A 15979-nucleotide genomic window follows, 5' to 3' on the forward strand; every position below is an offset into this window, starting at 1 on the left:
CCATGTGTACATGCTACCTGCCTGTTAGCCATTTAGTGGTAGGGATCATGATGTGGCATCTCAAGGCTTATGTTTACAGTCCCCTCATTTTACTTATAATGACCCTAAAGTGCAGGAGGAGAGACAGTACCACCAAGTGCTTATGAAGGGAAAGGATACAAGTTCAATAAGGTACTTTGAGAGAGATGGATAATAATCATATAACTTGTATTGTAGCATCTTGTTATAACTATTATTAGTAGCAGCTGTTAGTGCCACACTCTCACTGTGCCTGAATAGCAGCAGGCACAATGACACATCTGTCACTGTAGGACGTAGGAAGCAGAGCAGGAAGATTGCTGCCAACTTTGGCCACATAGTGAAACCCTGTCTCACAAAACACAATCAGGCTCCTGAGATGGCTTGGTAGGTAAGGGTTCTTGCCACAAGCCTGAGGACATGAGTACAACTCACCAAGGTTTAAGAAAAAGAACGTAAAGCAGTCCCTCCACATACATACTATAGCATACATGTACATGAGTGCAAGTTCATGTTTAATAGCTGTCCCAAAACCCCAAAGGCAAACCAATTTCATCACAGATATTCCTATATATATATATGAAGGAACATAAATACAGGAATAAGAGCTATCTGAAAACTATCTCCCTTCCCCCAAAAAAGGGGACTACTAGGTTTTGGTTACATAACCCACACAGGACACACTTGTAGAAGGCCAGACATTATTTTACTGTCAGTTTCTTTGTTCTGATACTGAACTGCTTAAATTGTAATCCTTGTAGGAAGATGATCTTTCTGTTACATTTGCAACTTTCTATGAATGTGTAACTATTTAAAAATAAAAGTAAAAATTTTATTTCTCCCTTAGGTGTTCCATTAAGATGCTCATATAAACCACAAAAGACATATATATGAAATCCCCCCCCCCAAAAAAAGAACCAATACTAAAAATAAGATGAAAATTCCAGGGTGCAACCGAGGAATGCTTTTGTTGTACTGCACACCATCCTCACAGATCTACCTGTCTGCGCCCGAACAGAGCCGAGATGGCTCTAGGACTGACTGCAGGGCACATAGAGGGAAGGAGGTGAAATGGAAGCAACTCATGCTAGGTTTCACTTTGTAGACAACTTCTTTCAGGAGCTGAAGAGGTGGCTCAGGTACGGGCACCTGAGGCCAAACCTGATGACCAGAGTTGGATTCTCAGGACCTACGTGGTAGGAGAGAAACTGACTCCTCCACGTCGACTTCTGACCTCCACACACACACACTACACTGTAAAGTAAGGCACAGTCCATTCCTCCACCAAGCACACAAATACAAAGTAAGTGTACAAAACAAAAGAAAAATAAAGTACTTTTAGTAGTCCTTGAGGTGATCAGACTTGGTCAAATATTCAAAGAACACTGGTGTGTGAGTGTGTGGGTTTTTTTTGGTTTTTTTTTGTTTTTTAAGAAAAACAAATACTATTTTACAACTTAAGAATCTTTGAGTTACTAACAAATACATAATTGTTAGCTTAATAATTTGAGGCAGACCAGAGGACATAGAAAGCTCCCTTATAGGGAAAGAACACTTAATGGGATACCAAAGATGTTTAAATATTTGACCTTTCCACTTCAAGATGGATAGCCTGGATGTGTCAAAATCGACAACAGAAATCTAAAAAGAAAACCTTGTCCACATCTGCCATAAACTGCTGATTCCCCATAATGGCCTCCTTCCCAAAACAAAACTCCTAGGGCTAGAATGCAGATTGCAAGGCTGTGTTGGTGTTGCTGGCTGCACTGGGTCAAAGCCTGTAGGGGGCACTGAAGGCACTGGGGCGAGGTGGGGGTTTGGAGGTGGGGTGGGGGGTGGCCACTCAGCTTTGCAGTCCAATGCTTTTCATTCAACTTGGGAAATTATCCAAGAAAACTATGAGAGGATACCTTCAGTTGTCTACAGAACAGCTACCCAGACTTAACACTAAACACCACCACATGTGAAGCTTTCAGAACTGGTAAAAACATTGTGTCCCTGTGGAGGGAACTACCAGACTCAGAAGAAAAAGTTATAAGGCTAATTTTAAGGCGGAATAAAAAGCATACAAGGAAGCTGTGAGCGGTTTTAAGAACAGTCGACTCCAAGTCAGCTGATGGCTTCTGAGAAAGAAATCAGGCAAAAATGCTTAAAAATGAGTTATTAAAAAGAAGAGAACAAATTTTTCTTGGAAGACCAAAAAGACATCAACCCGCACATACATTATCTGAAAGCTTCCAAGAGGCTAAAGATAAATCTGCACAGAGAAACTGAGGACTGAACTGAGCATCAGGCTTGGAAGAATCTGTCAGTGCACAGAAGAGGAATATATTCAGCTTGCTAAAGACGATGATTTCTTTATAAAAATGAAATGGAGTCTTAGGAAGAGCAAATGGCTGAAGTTGAACAAAGTGACCTCATCAGTCATGGTGTCACACAATCAGGTGACATCACTGAGGAGAATTAAGGTCAAAGACAGAATTAGGCACAAGAAACCAACTAGGTCTCAAGTTGCTGTCCAACTAGAAAAGATAAAGCTGGTTAACAGTTGACATCCAGTTCCTTTCTCAATAGCTCACAGACGCTGCCCATTGAATATATTTCTGTTCCTGCCAAGTTCTGCCTTTGCTTAGGACCTGGAGATAAGACTGTCCATGCAAATGTGGTAGTGAGTCATTCTCCTCTGATGGAGGCCTTTACACGGGTGACAGTTGTGTGCCAGTGTGTGCTGGTGTGTTCTGGGCCAGAACTGCTTGCACAACTGCTACAGAGCTATGGTATAACTGTGTTTTCAGAGAATCTTCTAGACTCGTAGGTAAAGTGTGATTCCTAGGCATAAATCATGTGTAGAGTTGATGGTTGTACATCCAAGTGAGTGTAAATTTCCTGGTAGAGTGTAAATCTTTTTCATAATCTCCCTCATAATCTTTTTCTTCAACTAAAAACTAAGAAATTATGTACATTTTTAATTGCTTATATTATATAGAATTAAAAAGTCTTACTTTCTTAAAAAGAGAAAACAAACTAACAAAAAGGGTAGATTTACTTACTGACATGTCCATTCCATGAAGTCGTCGTGTTTCCTGGACCATTATAGTCTCTAGTATTTTATAATACAAAATTTCTGCCAGTTTCAGTCTGTTTACAGCAAAGTCTATAGAAAACAAAGGAGAACATGTGCTATTGAAATAGTGATGACAGCCAGAGAGCAAAGCCAAACGTAAATCAGTCCATTAAGAGCAAGAGAAGGCAAAGAACTCTACTGTGGGGACATTCCCCATACGTAATGCTGTGCCAGTTTTACTCTTCTTACCTATGTGAGATCCTGGCTGTTTATCTGTGGACTGGGTATAGTGCTGGCAGAAAGTCTCTCCTATTCCTTTCACTATTTTTACAATGTTTCCCATCGGATTCCGCATACAAGATCTATAAAATACAAGAGAAACCTGCTTATCAGAAAAACCCACATTACCAACATTCCTTAAGATTCTTCAAGAATCACCTAAAGGTTGGGCTCTAGTTCAATGGTAGCTTGCCTAGCACACCCAAGGCCATGCACTACAGATACACACCTGCACACACATGCTTATGTGTGCACAGAGTCTGGTGAGCTCAACGCTGCGATACAAAACCATAAAGATCATGAGTTCAAGATCAGCCTGCGCTGCACAGCTAAAGAACAAACAAAACTTAAAACTAAAAACCAGTAGTTTTTAGTGGCCAAAGTTCTATTTTGACTTATTAGCTTATAAGTGTAAATAAAGTTTTATATATATGAAGCAACACATAATAAAGGTATGTAGCCCCAATAAATTTCTATATTAAATTAATGAAAAGAGCAAAATTTCACATGTAAAAAAAACTACACATAAAAATTTTAAAAATTTGCCTACTTTAATAGATATTATATAAATGCAAGCATGTTCTTCTATGAATGCCTTAGTTTACTTTGTATACTCAAGGTGGACATACCGTGGCATACACTGCTTCCCTGAGGCTATGTCATACCTTAGTCTACATCTACATAAACTGATTCTTTGACTCTTTCACCTGTGAGCATTGTTTCCACACACTGATGATTGTGAATAATGGTTCAGGGATACTATTAAATGCTACTGTCAGCACGTGAGAGGGAGAGGCAGGCACATCTCTGTGAGTTCCAGGCCAGCCAGGGCTAGAGTGAGGCTCTGTCTCAATAACAGCAGCAAAACCTCACTCATAACAACGAAAGATGCTACTTTCAAATTTTTGAATATATTTTCTAGAAGTGGTATTAACCAAGTGTACTGGCTGGTTTTGTGTGTCAACTCGACACAAGCTGGAGTTATCACAGAGAAAGGAGCCTCCCTTGAGGAAATGCCTCTGTGAGATCCAGCTGTAAGGTATTTTCTCAATTAGTGATCAGGGAGGGAGGACCCAGCCCATTGTGGGTGGTACTCTAGGGTTCTATAAGAGAGCAAGCTGAGCAAGCCAGGGGAGGCAAGCCAGTAAGTAACATCCCTCCATGGCCTCTGCATCAGCTCCTGCTTCCTGACCTGCTTGAGTTCCTCTCCTCTGACTTCCTTTGGTGATGAACAGCAAAGTGGAAGTGTAAGCTAAATAAACCCTTTCCTCCTCAACCTGCTTCTTGGTCATGATGTTTGTGCAGGAATTGAAACCCTGACTAAGACACCAAGTCACATAATCATCAACTTTTACTTTTTAAAGCATTTCTATGCAATGGTCTACATGTGGACACAGAGGACACCTGGGGAGAACTGGTTCTCTTTCTACCAGGGATCAAATCCAGGCTGTCAGACTGACTGTGCAGCAGTCGCTTTTTCCCAATAAGCTACCTCACCCGCCCAATTTTTACTGTTCTGAGAAAACATTTTATATTATGACTGCACCATTTTCCAGTCCTCAACAGGAATGTCCAAGGGTCCTAAGTCTTTCCTGTTCGGAGTAACTAATGACTCCATCTTTTGATTTTTGGGTGGATACAGCAATCGTGATGGATGGGAGGTAACGGCTCGCTCACTGTGGCTTGCTCTGCACTTCAGCAGAGAGCGACGCTCTTTCCCATGTCTATTACACCCAGTGCTTCTTCTCGCCCAAAGTTCCAAAGTCCTTCTGCATATCTCTGGAAAGATATCTGAGTGTTTAAACATTTTTAAAAAGTTATAAATGTGTGTGGGTGAAGAGGGGATGCAAGAGCTAGGACCGCAAGCATGTCTGCCCACACCTGGCTCTGTGCCTGTCTTCTTGTCCTTCTCATTCTGTCCCCTTTCTTCTGGTGCTATGACATGCTTGCACAGTGGCCTTGCCGCTTTTCAATTTACTCAAGCTGACAGTTCAGTATAGGCCAATCTACTCAAGGCTAGAAGCCCAGATCTTCACGACAGTCTTCCCGCCTTACCTACAACGTCACGCTCTGAGACTATAGATTACTTTGTCAACCTTCTTATGACCTAAGGCTTAGGAAACAAGGGGAGAGTGCAGCTGGTCCTCAGCTTCTGCTGGAGAACCACAGACCCTCCTCCTCTTCTGAGATTTAGGTAAATCTCTTCCTTCCAGGGTTCCGTGGGGATATCTTTAGTTTTAGAAGGACCTTTCCCTAGTTCTGACAAACTCTGGGAAATGGAAGGCTTGTGCAGTATTCCATAACTCTGTTTAAACCCTGGTGGGAATACATGGGGACAGTCTTTGGAAGGGCTTGTTTCTTTTGGTTTTTCTTTTGATGGACTTTAACACATCTGCCTACTTTACCTACGTGCTCTCTCTTAGTGTGGGCTAGGCTCTTTTATATTTATTTTTTGAGACAGTGTTTAGAGTAGTTCAAGACGAACCCAAGGAGTAAGAACTGTTCTCCTCCTGTCTCCTTCCCTCTCCCAAGTGTGGGGATTACAGGAGAAGCGCTCGCTCCCAGCTTCTCCCTCCCTCTTTTTCTTTGAGATATTTTATTTACACATGCATCACACATCCCTAAAAAATCAATCTCAGGGGCTGGAGAGATGGCTCAGTGGTTAAGAGCACTGACTGCTCTTCCAGATGTCAAATCCCAGCAACCACACGGTGGCTCACGACCATCTGTAATGGGATCCGATGCCCTCTTCTGGTGTGTCTGAAGACAGCTACAGTGTACTTATATATAATAAATAAATCTTTTAAAAAAATTGATCTCAGGATTTTCATTTCTGTCTTGATACCCTGCTTTCTCAAGGCTCACCATGCTAAGCCACCAGGCAATGCTCTACTTGCTCTTCCTATGAGACTGACTACAATCCTGCCAGACCTGTGATCACAAGTGATTACGAGTTAGAAACTGACCACGTTAGAGCATAACTTTCCTCACATTTCTTTACTGGTGTCTACATACATCTGTGGACTTGTCTGTGGATGCTAGAGGTCACCCTTGGGCATTGATCCTCAGAAACCGGCCACTTTGTTATTCAGATAGGTTCTCTCAGGAGCCTGGTTTCTCAAGACTAGGCAAGGCGAGCTACCATTGGGCCTCAAGCATCCTCTTGTTTCTGCCTCCTTGGTGCTGTGTCTCACCAAGGCTGGGCAGCCACACTTGGCTTCTTTAGTGGGACCTGGTGACTCACACTCAGGTCTTAGCACTTTACCAAATGACTTATCTTTTAAAACTGCTCTGTGCTCACGTAACCAGGAGTGCTCCTTCCTGCTCAGTCATCAAGGGAAAGAGGAGTGAGCCGCAGAGTCAGGTGTAGCCTAAGTTATTTGACATGACTAATTCTCAGAGGACAACAGTGGCCTGGACCTGGAATGTTTCACCTCTCTCTCCTAGCTCTCCTTGCTTGATTTTGAGACAAGGTCTCATGTAACCTAGGCTGGTCTTGAACTCCTAATCTCTATGCCTCACAAGAAGGATGGAGGAGAGCCCAGTGTAGACTGGTGATGAGTAAGAGCACGATTCTATCAAACACACCCTTCCCAGTACACCTGCTGGGGATGGTCAGAAAAGAACCCTCCATTACCTTTCCTGACCACTAATTTATAAGTTTATAACACAAAATCCTCTCTCTCCTCAAAGGAGCTGCTGATCATTATTTTCCTGATTCTCATTATTCTTTTATTTCTTTAGGAACCAGAAAATAATGGTCTCTGCTCTGGCTTCATCCTCTTATCTTTACAGGAAACACACCTCTTAAAAGTCAATGCCATGAAATGCCACTATAGACTATGCCCAGGACGGGACCAGTCTCACCTTGAGTAACACTCAGGTTGAACTCATTTAAAGTGAACATAGGAGCCAGAGAGATAGCTTAGTGGGTAAGGGCACTCGCCTCTAAGCCTAACAATCTAAATTTGATATCCATGATCCGCATGGTAGGAGAAAATTGACTTCAGCAAGTTGCTTTGGCCTCTACAAACATGCCATGGCACCAAGCCTTCCCCCGTATTTACATGCAAGAACACAAAATACACTAAGAAAGAACGTAAACTAAAAATGAAAAACCACAAATAACTCAAGAACTTACAAGAGTGGAGTATTGCACTCAATAAATTTTCAAACACACTTGAAAGCCTATTATTTTGCAAAATAACCTAATTTTTCAGTAAATCCATCTGTCTAGATGTCAGCATACTTGATGATCAAATGGATGCGTCAGACCTGCCACGTGTGCTCCCAGTCTCAAAACACAACTGAGCGAAGAATCCGATCTTAACAGACGTCTATAAAAACGACACACTTACTCAAAAATAGTCAGAAGCTGCTCGCTCGGGGCACTTTTCAATCCGGCTACAATGCTCTGTAATCGGCTTACACTCTGAGTAGCTGAAGCAACAGGTGTGGTAACTGCCTCTTTTTCTTGTAAATAGCGCCGTCCAGTAAGTGGGGTAGAAGGTGCAAATGACCGTTTCTGTCAGAAAAGGAAACTGTGTCAATTTTCATTATTTACTTATTGATTTATTTTGGTTTTTCAAGACAGGGTTTCTCTGTGCAACAGCCCTGGCTTTCCTGGACTGCTTTATAGAGCAGGCTGGCCTCGAACTCACAGAGAAGCACCTGCTTCTGCCTCTGAGGGCTTAAAGGCACGCACCACCGCGCTCAACAAAAATGTGTAAGATTAACGAGTTATTTCCTCTGACCAAATGTTTGCTGCAGTGTGTGCCCATCTTCTACATTCGTATCTACAGCCACATTACTTATTACTTTTCTCCCTTTACTGCTTACCCACCAGATGTCTGGCAATATTATGCTAATGACATTTGTAGGCCTGAATCATACTTCATATCTATAGTCTCATCTATCTCATACAACATACCCAAGAAATAGTGTCTACCTATGTTAATTTTATACATGAGGAAATGTGCACAGATAAGTATAAAATCTGTCTGTGTTAATAATGAAGTCAATAGAAGAGCCTGGAAGGAGGCTCCCATTCTCTGCAAAGTGAATTTTCCATTAGCCTTTGTGCCCTAACAAATCTCACACGTAAACATGGAATTAAGCCTTGGTTGGCCCTCAACACTCCAGTCTACAGCTACACAGCAAAAGTGAGACAAACGCAGTTTGTGTCAAGCGCAGGGAAGTAACCTACAATTCTGAAGCAACATGGCACAGGCTAAGCTGAAGCAAAGCGACCTGTAAGAAAGTGTAAGTGTTATGTCAAGACACGTACACATCCTGACAAAGCCGGTGTGGTGGAGAAGGTACATAAGGCACAACCAATAGCAAGAGTAAGTAGTCTAGGTAACAAATTACCTTAGGGCTCTCATGGGCAGTATGAATTAGTGGAGGAAACGCAATATCTAACTTGAAAGATGCCTCTGCTGTTAGTAGACTGAGAGAGAGAAAAGACAGGCATCGCTCATGACTGAGGCCAGGCTAGGTTATATTACTTTTTCAAAGTGTTGTTGAAGGTTGCAGTCCACACTGGCCTGTGATGTCAGTTTCCCAAATTGGGTGTCAGCAGCGAACTTTCGAGGTGTTCCGATCTCCTCCTCTGCATCTGCTCCCAAAAAGATCCTCTCGTCAAAGTCCCCAACAGTTAGAACATACTCTTCATACTCCTTGTTCACTGCTTTGCTGCAAAGAGAACGGCTTTAAGCTGCTAGAAGAAAACCTTGCTGTGCAACACACATTCGCATCTCAGCACAGAACAGACCCAGATGGTGGCCTGGGGGGACGACGGCTCTGTCACCACCTCTGTTTATCTAAGACTCTCAGGGTCCTACCTGATTATGAACACTCATGACAGTCACAGCAGTAAGGCAGGCCAAAGCAAAATACATACTGAATTTTAAAACAGTGACACTAATTCGAGAACAGAAAGGTACATCTGATCACTGAGGAAATAATAGTGGCTTTGAAATAAGGCAATTTTCAATTGCTAACATTAAGTGGAAGAATATAAGATCAAACATAGATGTATTATGTGTATTTCTGAGTTCTCACAGGAGAAAGTTTCAAATGTGAATATTTCTTAAATGTATTTAGCCAACCAGACTTAATGATAATTCCCATTCAATGCCACTAAAGCAAGACTGTGAATATGAAGGAGTTACTTTTATATTTAATGTTTCACTCAACAAACTTCAACAAATCACTATTGCCAGACTATGACATGCCATACACTGTGTGGATTGGATAGTTACCTATCATCTACATGATCTCATGTAGCCCAGGCTGGCCTCAAACTCATTGTGTAGCAAGGCTGGCCTTGACCTTCTGCTCCTCCTGACACCATATCCCTGTGCTGACATTACACATCGGTATACACCACTACATCCTTCTGTAAATACTCACCTATTATCAGTAAAACTGGAAAGATCCAAGAGACATTCACCTTTTAAAATCTGCCAACAAAAAATAATTTAGGGAATATTAACAAACACAGAAATGAGATTTAAAAGAATTCTTTCATGCATATCTAACACTTGGAAAAAATTATTAAGAAGTTCAGGCCAGGGGCTCAAGACATGGCTCAGCGGTTAACAGCACTGGCTGTTCTTGCGAAGGACCTGGATCCTGCTCCTAGCACCCACATTGTGGTTTATGACCATCTGTAACTCCAGTTCTAGGCAATCCCAATGCTTCTTCTGACCTTGGAGTGATCTTGCACACATGTAGTGCCAATACATAAACACTCAGGCACACACATACATAAAATTAATTTGATAAATTAACTTTTTTTAAAACAAGCTCGCTTTTTTTTTAACAAGATAAATTAACTTTTTTTTTAAAGATTTATTTTATTTATTTATTCCATGTATGTAAGTACACTGTTGCTGTCTTCAGACATACCTGAAGGGGAAATCAGATCCCATTATGGATGGTTGTGAGCCACCATGTGGTTGCTGGGAATTGAACTCAGGACCTCTGGAAGAGCAGTCAGTGCTTTTTTTTTTTTTTTTTTTTTGGTTCTTTTTTTCGGAGCTGGGGACCGAACCCAAGGCCTTGTGCTTCCTAGGTAAGCGCTCTACCACTGAGCTAAATCCCCAACCCAAAAGATTTATTTATTTTATTATATATGAGTACACTGTAGCTGTTCTCAGGCACACCAGAAGAGGGCATCAGATCCAATTACAGATGGCTGTGAACCACCATGTGGCTGCTGGGATTTGAACTCAGGACCTCTGGAAGAACAGACAGTGCTCTTAACCACTGAGCTATCTCTCTAGCCCAGCAGTCAGTGCTCTTAACCACTGAGCCATCTCTCCAGCCCCCATAAATTATCTTTTTAAAAAGGGTACATTTAGACCAGGAAGCCTCTATCATATTAAATCAAATGAAAGTCAAATATCATTGTTCTCTAGCACCATCTCCTAATTAAGTAAATCAAGGGGTCTTGGGTTTAACAGTCCCAAATATTTTATTTGGGACTTAACTCATGCTAAGTGAGCACTGCACCATTGTACTATGCAGCCCTAAAGACAAATTTTCAAAATATGTCAAGGTTAGTCTACAGCAATGCCTTACAAATTTTTAAAAATAGTTATTAATTCTTTAAGAACTGCATAAATGTTACTTTAACTTTATTTACCCCTCCTAGTTCCTCCCAAATCTACCCCACCTCCCTCCATCTGACTCCAGTTTGTGCTGCTCATATACTTGGGCATAACAGTAGGGCTCTCCACTGGAGTGTGGTTAACCTACCGGGAACCATGCCGTTAAAAACAGACTCTCCCTCCCCTGAAGCTATCAAGGAAACATAGTTCCTCAGTTAGGAATGGGGACTCTTCCTACTCCCTACTAGAATGCAGACTGGATTGATCTTGTGCAGACAACCACAGCTCCTGTGAACTCACTGAGTGGTTCTGTCATGCCTAAAAGATATTGTTTTGCTCTGGTCCTCCCTGACCTCTGGATATTAGAATTCCTCCACCACTTCCAAACAATCCCTGAGCCTTGGGAGGGGATGTGATACAGATGTTCCTTCTGTGGCTGGGCATCCCGCTGACATTTAGTCTCTGCACTGAGAAAGCACTCTTTTTTTTTTTTTTTTAAATGCTATGTATGTGAGTACACACTTGCTGTCTTCAGACACACCAGAAGAGGGCATCAGATCCCATTGCAGATGGTTGTGGCCCACCATGTGGTTGCTGGGAATTGAACTCAGGACCTCTTGAAGAGCAGTCATTGCTCTTAACCACTGAGCCATCTCTCCAGCCCAAGAAAGCACTCTTAACAAATAATTTCACCAGTAATTCTGGTGCAAGAGACCCATTATCAATATCCATAACCATATCAGTCAATGAGAACCTGCTTCAAGCAAGCAAACAGTTTAAAAGGAGTGCCCGGTGTGGTGTAGAGCATATGCTTGTAATCCCAGAACTCGAGAGGAAGAGGCAAGAGGATCAGTAGTTTAAGGTTCAGGTTATCCTTGGCCCCACAGTGAGCTTGAGGCTAGCCTAAATTACTTGAGATCTGTCTAAAAAACAAAAACCAAAAACCCAACAACCAGAAAAACAACAAAAAAATTAAAAGGAAATTTAGGGGGTCAGTAGTTAGCTCAGTGGTTCAACACTAGTAGCGCTTACACAGCCCTGGATTGGATCTTCAGCATCACCAATGGGAGAAGGGGACACCGTGCTTCCTATTACTAGTGAGAAGACACTGCAGAGCTCTCTCTCAGTTGTTCCCTTCTTCCTATACTTTTCTGTTGTTATGGCAGGACACAGAAATGCAAGGGTCCAACTTCCATGAAGGGAGAGAGCTGAATGCACACTTCAGAACTGCCATCCTAGAAGGGATAGCCACCTTTTGCTTGGTAACAGTTTCCCACAGAGAAATTCCAACCCTGAATCGCTATAGCTTCTTGGCAACAAGATAAAAAGTATCATCCTATGAGCCAAACACCACCTCTGGTCCTAGAGCTAAAATACTATTCTGTCCAATCATGCAATACAGAACACTTGACTAGCCTCCAACTATTTCCAAAACCAGAACGATGGTTTGAATGATGGCTTTTGTTTCTGGAATGAAATGAATTGTTATAATAATTATGCCAAGACAATAGCCAGTTGTACACACAAAATGAGGGGTGGGAGTCACTGGACCAGGGTATACTGCATGTGCACAATACATTCTTTAAACGTTTGCTCTGCTGGAAAGGGTAAACATACCTACATGAAGCCATGATCTATATATCCTCTATGACAGGGAAGACTAAATACAAAGTATGAAGGAAGACAACCAGTTAGGAAAGGCTTTGTGTTTAGTGAAAATAGTATGGGTTTGTGGGGTAGCTCAACAGATACAGGCACCTGGCACACAAGTCTGGTCATTGGAATTTGATGTCTGGAACCCACTTAGAGAAGGAAGCAAAGAACTGACTCCCTAAAGTTGTCCTGTGATCTCCACACGTGCTGTGGCATATGCACTCACATATACAAGAGACACCCATGCATAATCAATAATAATAATACTTAAAAAGTTTTTTTAAACCAACCAGTGGTGGCACACAACGTAAATATCAACACTGGGTAGGCAGAGACAAGTGGCTCTCTGTAAGTTTGGGGCCAGCCTGGTCTACAGAATTAGTTCCAGAACGGCCAGGGTTACATAGAGAAACCCAGTCTCAAAAACCAAACAACAACACTAATAACAAGTAAATAAAAATATCTTAATACTAAGTGGGGGACCAGAATGATAAGTTAAACCAAATCCTTTTACTGAAGAGAAATGACAAAGACTAGTTGATGTGATACAATGTTCAAGAATTAAGTTAATCCATGATAAACTAATTCAGAAATATAAAAACAATTCATTAAAGAAAACATTCAGAATGTATGGAAGTAACCTGCAAATAGTTTTCTGCTTTATTTACGTGGAATTAAAGCAATAGTAGTATCTGTGTATAGTGGCACATGCCTCTAGAACTTGGAAGGCAGAGGCAGGCAAATCTCTGTGATTTCAAGGCCAGCCTGGTCTACAAAGTGATTCCCAGGACAGTCAGAGCTAAACAGTAAGACAAAGACTCACAAAACCAAAAGAAAAACAAGCAACTGTTATAACACTACAACAGATGTAGTAAACAGCAGCTAGGAAAACCACTTATGTCAGAAATCACTTTTCTGACCTCGGCTTTTCCTGATCCTTTATCAAGAGAATGCTGGTTTCTGTCAGAACCCCCTACAATTTCTGGCTCTGAATTTCCCTGAAACAACATCCAAGTAAGTCAGCATGTTCTTCAAGCACTCTCTTGTGCTTAGACGACAATGTTGTATCACAGCAGACAGAGCCTTGTGACTCAAGGGCACTGGATCCTAGGAACCTGAAGTTATAGGACGTTGTGAGCTTCCGTGTAGGTGCTGGGAATTGAACCTGGGTCTCTGCACAAGGAGTAAGTGTTCTTAACTTCGGAGCCATCTCTCTAGTCCCAGACCTGGGATATCTGACCATGGGTCCTAGAATGCTGGGAAGATTCCTTACTTTCAGGTTGCTCCTGACCCCTAAATATCTTATTTAATTATTAGTACCTTCTTGTCAAAGAGTTTTGAAATATATGGTTTGAAGTAGTGCTCCTTTATTCCTTTTGCTTCTACTAAAAGTCCATCGTGCAGATCGCAAAGTACAGCAATGATACAGGGTGGTTCTTCTGCAGCTTTGAAGTTCACAGCATGGAAATCCGATGGTAAACCTAGTTTGACAAAGCACGAAGGGAGCAGGAGGGACAGAAGAACAGTCAATTTTTACACTTTTTCTAAAAATTAATAATTACTTTTCAAAAATAAATATTTTTACCTTTAAATGATGGATTTAACAAGTCTCGTCTATTTGGACACATTATAGCATTGGCAAAAATCAGGTCCAAGCAGCACAGAAGTAAATGATATGAGTTTACTAAATCATCACCAATCATACGAAAATTACCTTCATAAGGAAAAAAAAGTTAAAATCCGGAAACTTCTCATGTCAAACATCACTAAATCCCAGAGTAGATAGCACTGAGAGTGTAACCTAACTTACCCTTAGTGTAAACGAAGAGCGTCCAGCAGAAATTAAAGAGATCCTTAACACTGCAAGGAATCCTCCTAAAGGGAAAACAAGGTTTTGTTTTTGTTTACTGTTTCACTTGGTCGGACTGACCTGCTGAGCACTGAGAGAGCAAATATAAAGAAGGGTCAAACTGCATGTACGATTCCCCGGGTGGGCGGTTGGCTCAGAAGCAGACTCTGTGCAGCTTTCCAGGATGCGTTCAACAATCAGATAAAGAAAAATAACTCAAGTATTACCCTTATTTTGAAATATAAGTAATTGCCTATGAATTTCCAAAGACATTCAAGTCTCTGCAGAAAGGTAAATACAGGCTTTTAAAATTAAAGTCTCCTAATCATTTTGCATCATAAATATGGAGACTAAGGGCCTTACCTCTGCTTTCTGCTTCGTGGCAACTTTGGTAGCTCTTCATATGGATTTTGAAAGATATCTAAAAAAATGGGCTCAAATTTTTTAAAAATTACTGTAGATACTTCAAAATTTCTTTCTAGCCTTTCTATACGCTCCCGGAATTCTTGTGGTAGGTTTGACATGTCCATCCACTTCTTCATTTTACTAAAAAACTGAATTAAGCTTTAAAAAAAAAAAAAAAAGAAAAGTTAACTTTAAAATTAGTCTATATAATGGATTGAAAACAACACATTCGCTACTTGGCTAAAAATCTTTGTTTTAAAAACCTAAATTTATGAAAAACAACATAAACCCTCACCCCAGTTTAAACTTCCAATCCTAGCCCTACAAACCACACTGCTTCCAGGCATCTCAGGGGCTGAGGACACCGAAGTGACAGCAGTCCTCTACGATGCGGGCAATAAAGGCACCTAGCTGGTTCCTTCATCCTCTTCACAGAGCCAATGCTCTACATGTAACTTAGGAAGTCAATGTCAGTCAACAGTGTATAGGCTCGCAAAGTTAGTGTGAAGGAAAAAGAAGTCTCCTAGCACCAGACTACTACAGGCTGGAAATGTGTTCAAGTGTTTGAGTTCTTTTTGTTTGTTTGGGGCAGGGTTCCTCTGTGTAGCTCTGGATGTCCTGGAACTTGCTCTGTAGACCAGGCAGGTCTCAGACTCAGAGATCTGCCTGTATTTCCCTCCCAAGTGTTGGGAGTAAAGGTGTACACGTAGATACTTAGAATATCATAACAGACTGTTAGTCCACTTTCTCGGGTTATTTAATATGAGTATATTATTATATATAGTGTAGTCTTATATTAAAACCTCACAGTATCAAAAGTTTGCTTTTATTGTACATAATATATAGAAATATTTGAAAATTTCTAAGTTTTCAGTTAATTGTTCACAAGTAAATTTGACATGTTAACTAAAATCTGAAATTCTAAAAAAAATCTTTAATAACAGTAGCAACAAAAAAGAAAGAAAAAAAGTCACACTGTTTTTTTTTTGTTTTGTTTTGTTTTTTGTTTTCTTTTCTTCTCCCAACTAGTTGCTATGAAGAACTTTTCCCCTTTTTGGAAGGAATTATTTCCTTTAGACAAGCTTCACTGGAAAT

The 15979-nt window shown here is 41.1% G+C and overlaps 1 protein-coding gene across 4 annotated transcripts in view; it reads right to left on the minus strand.

The window, feature by feature from the left end:
- Positions 1-15979, minus strand: part of Rbl1 (RB transcriptional corepressor like 1) — a 63676-nt gene that overhangs the window by 39864 nt on the left and 7833 nt on the right. For 3 of the 4 annotated variants that reach the window (XR_010064693.1, XM_039105840.2, NM_001191066.2), the window contains exons 3-11: positions 14843-15043; positions 14441-14505; positions 14216-14344; positions 13951-14111; positions 9776-9825; positions 8869-9055; positions 7720-7886; positions 3332-3444; positions 3069-3172 (exon numbers count right to left, since the gene is read on the minus strand). Coding sequence is in view for 3 of the 4 variants with exons in the window: in XM_039105840.2 (XP_038961768.1) it covers positions 3069-3172; positions 3332-3444; positions 7720-7886; positions 8869-9055; positions 9776-9825; positions 13951-14111; positions 14216-14344; positions 14441-14505; positions 14843-15043 (1177 nt within the window). In the remaining variant the exon portion in view is untranslated. The other variant, XM_039105841.1, reaches the window with a different exon arrangement.

This window comes from Rattus norvegicus, chromosome 3 (genome assembly GCF_036323735.1).
Source record: "Rattus norvegicus strain BN/NHsdMcwi chromosome 3, GRCr8, whole genome shotgun sequence".
Taxonomy (NCBI): domain Eukaryota; kingdom Metazoa; phylum Chordata; class Mammalia; order Rodentia; family Muridae; genus Rattus; species Rattus norvegicus.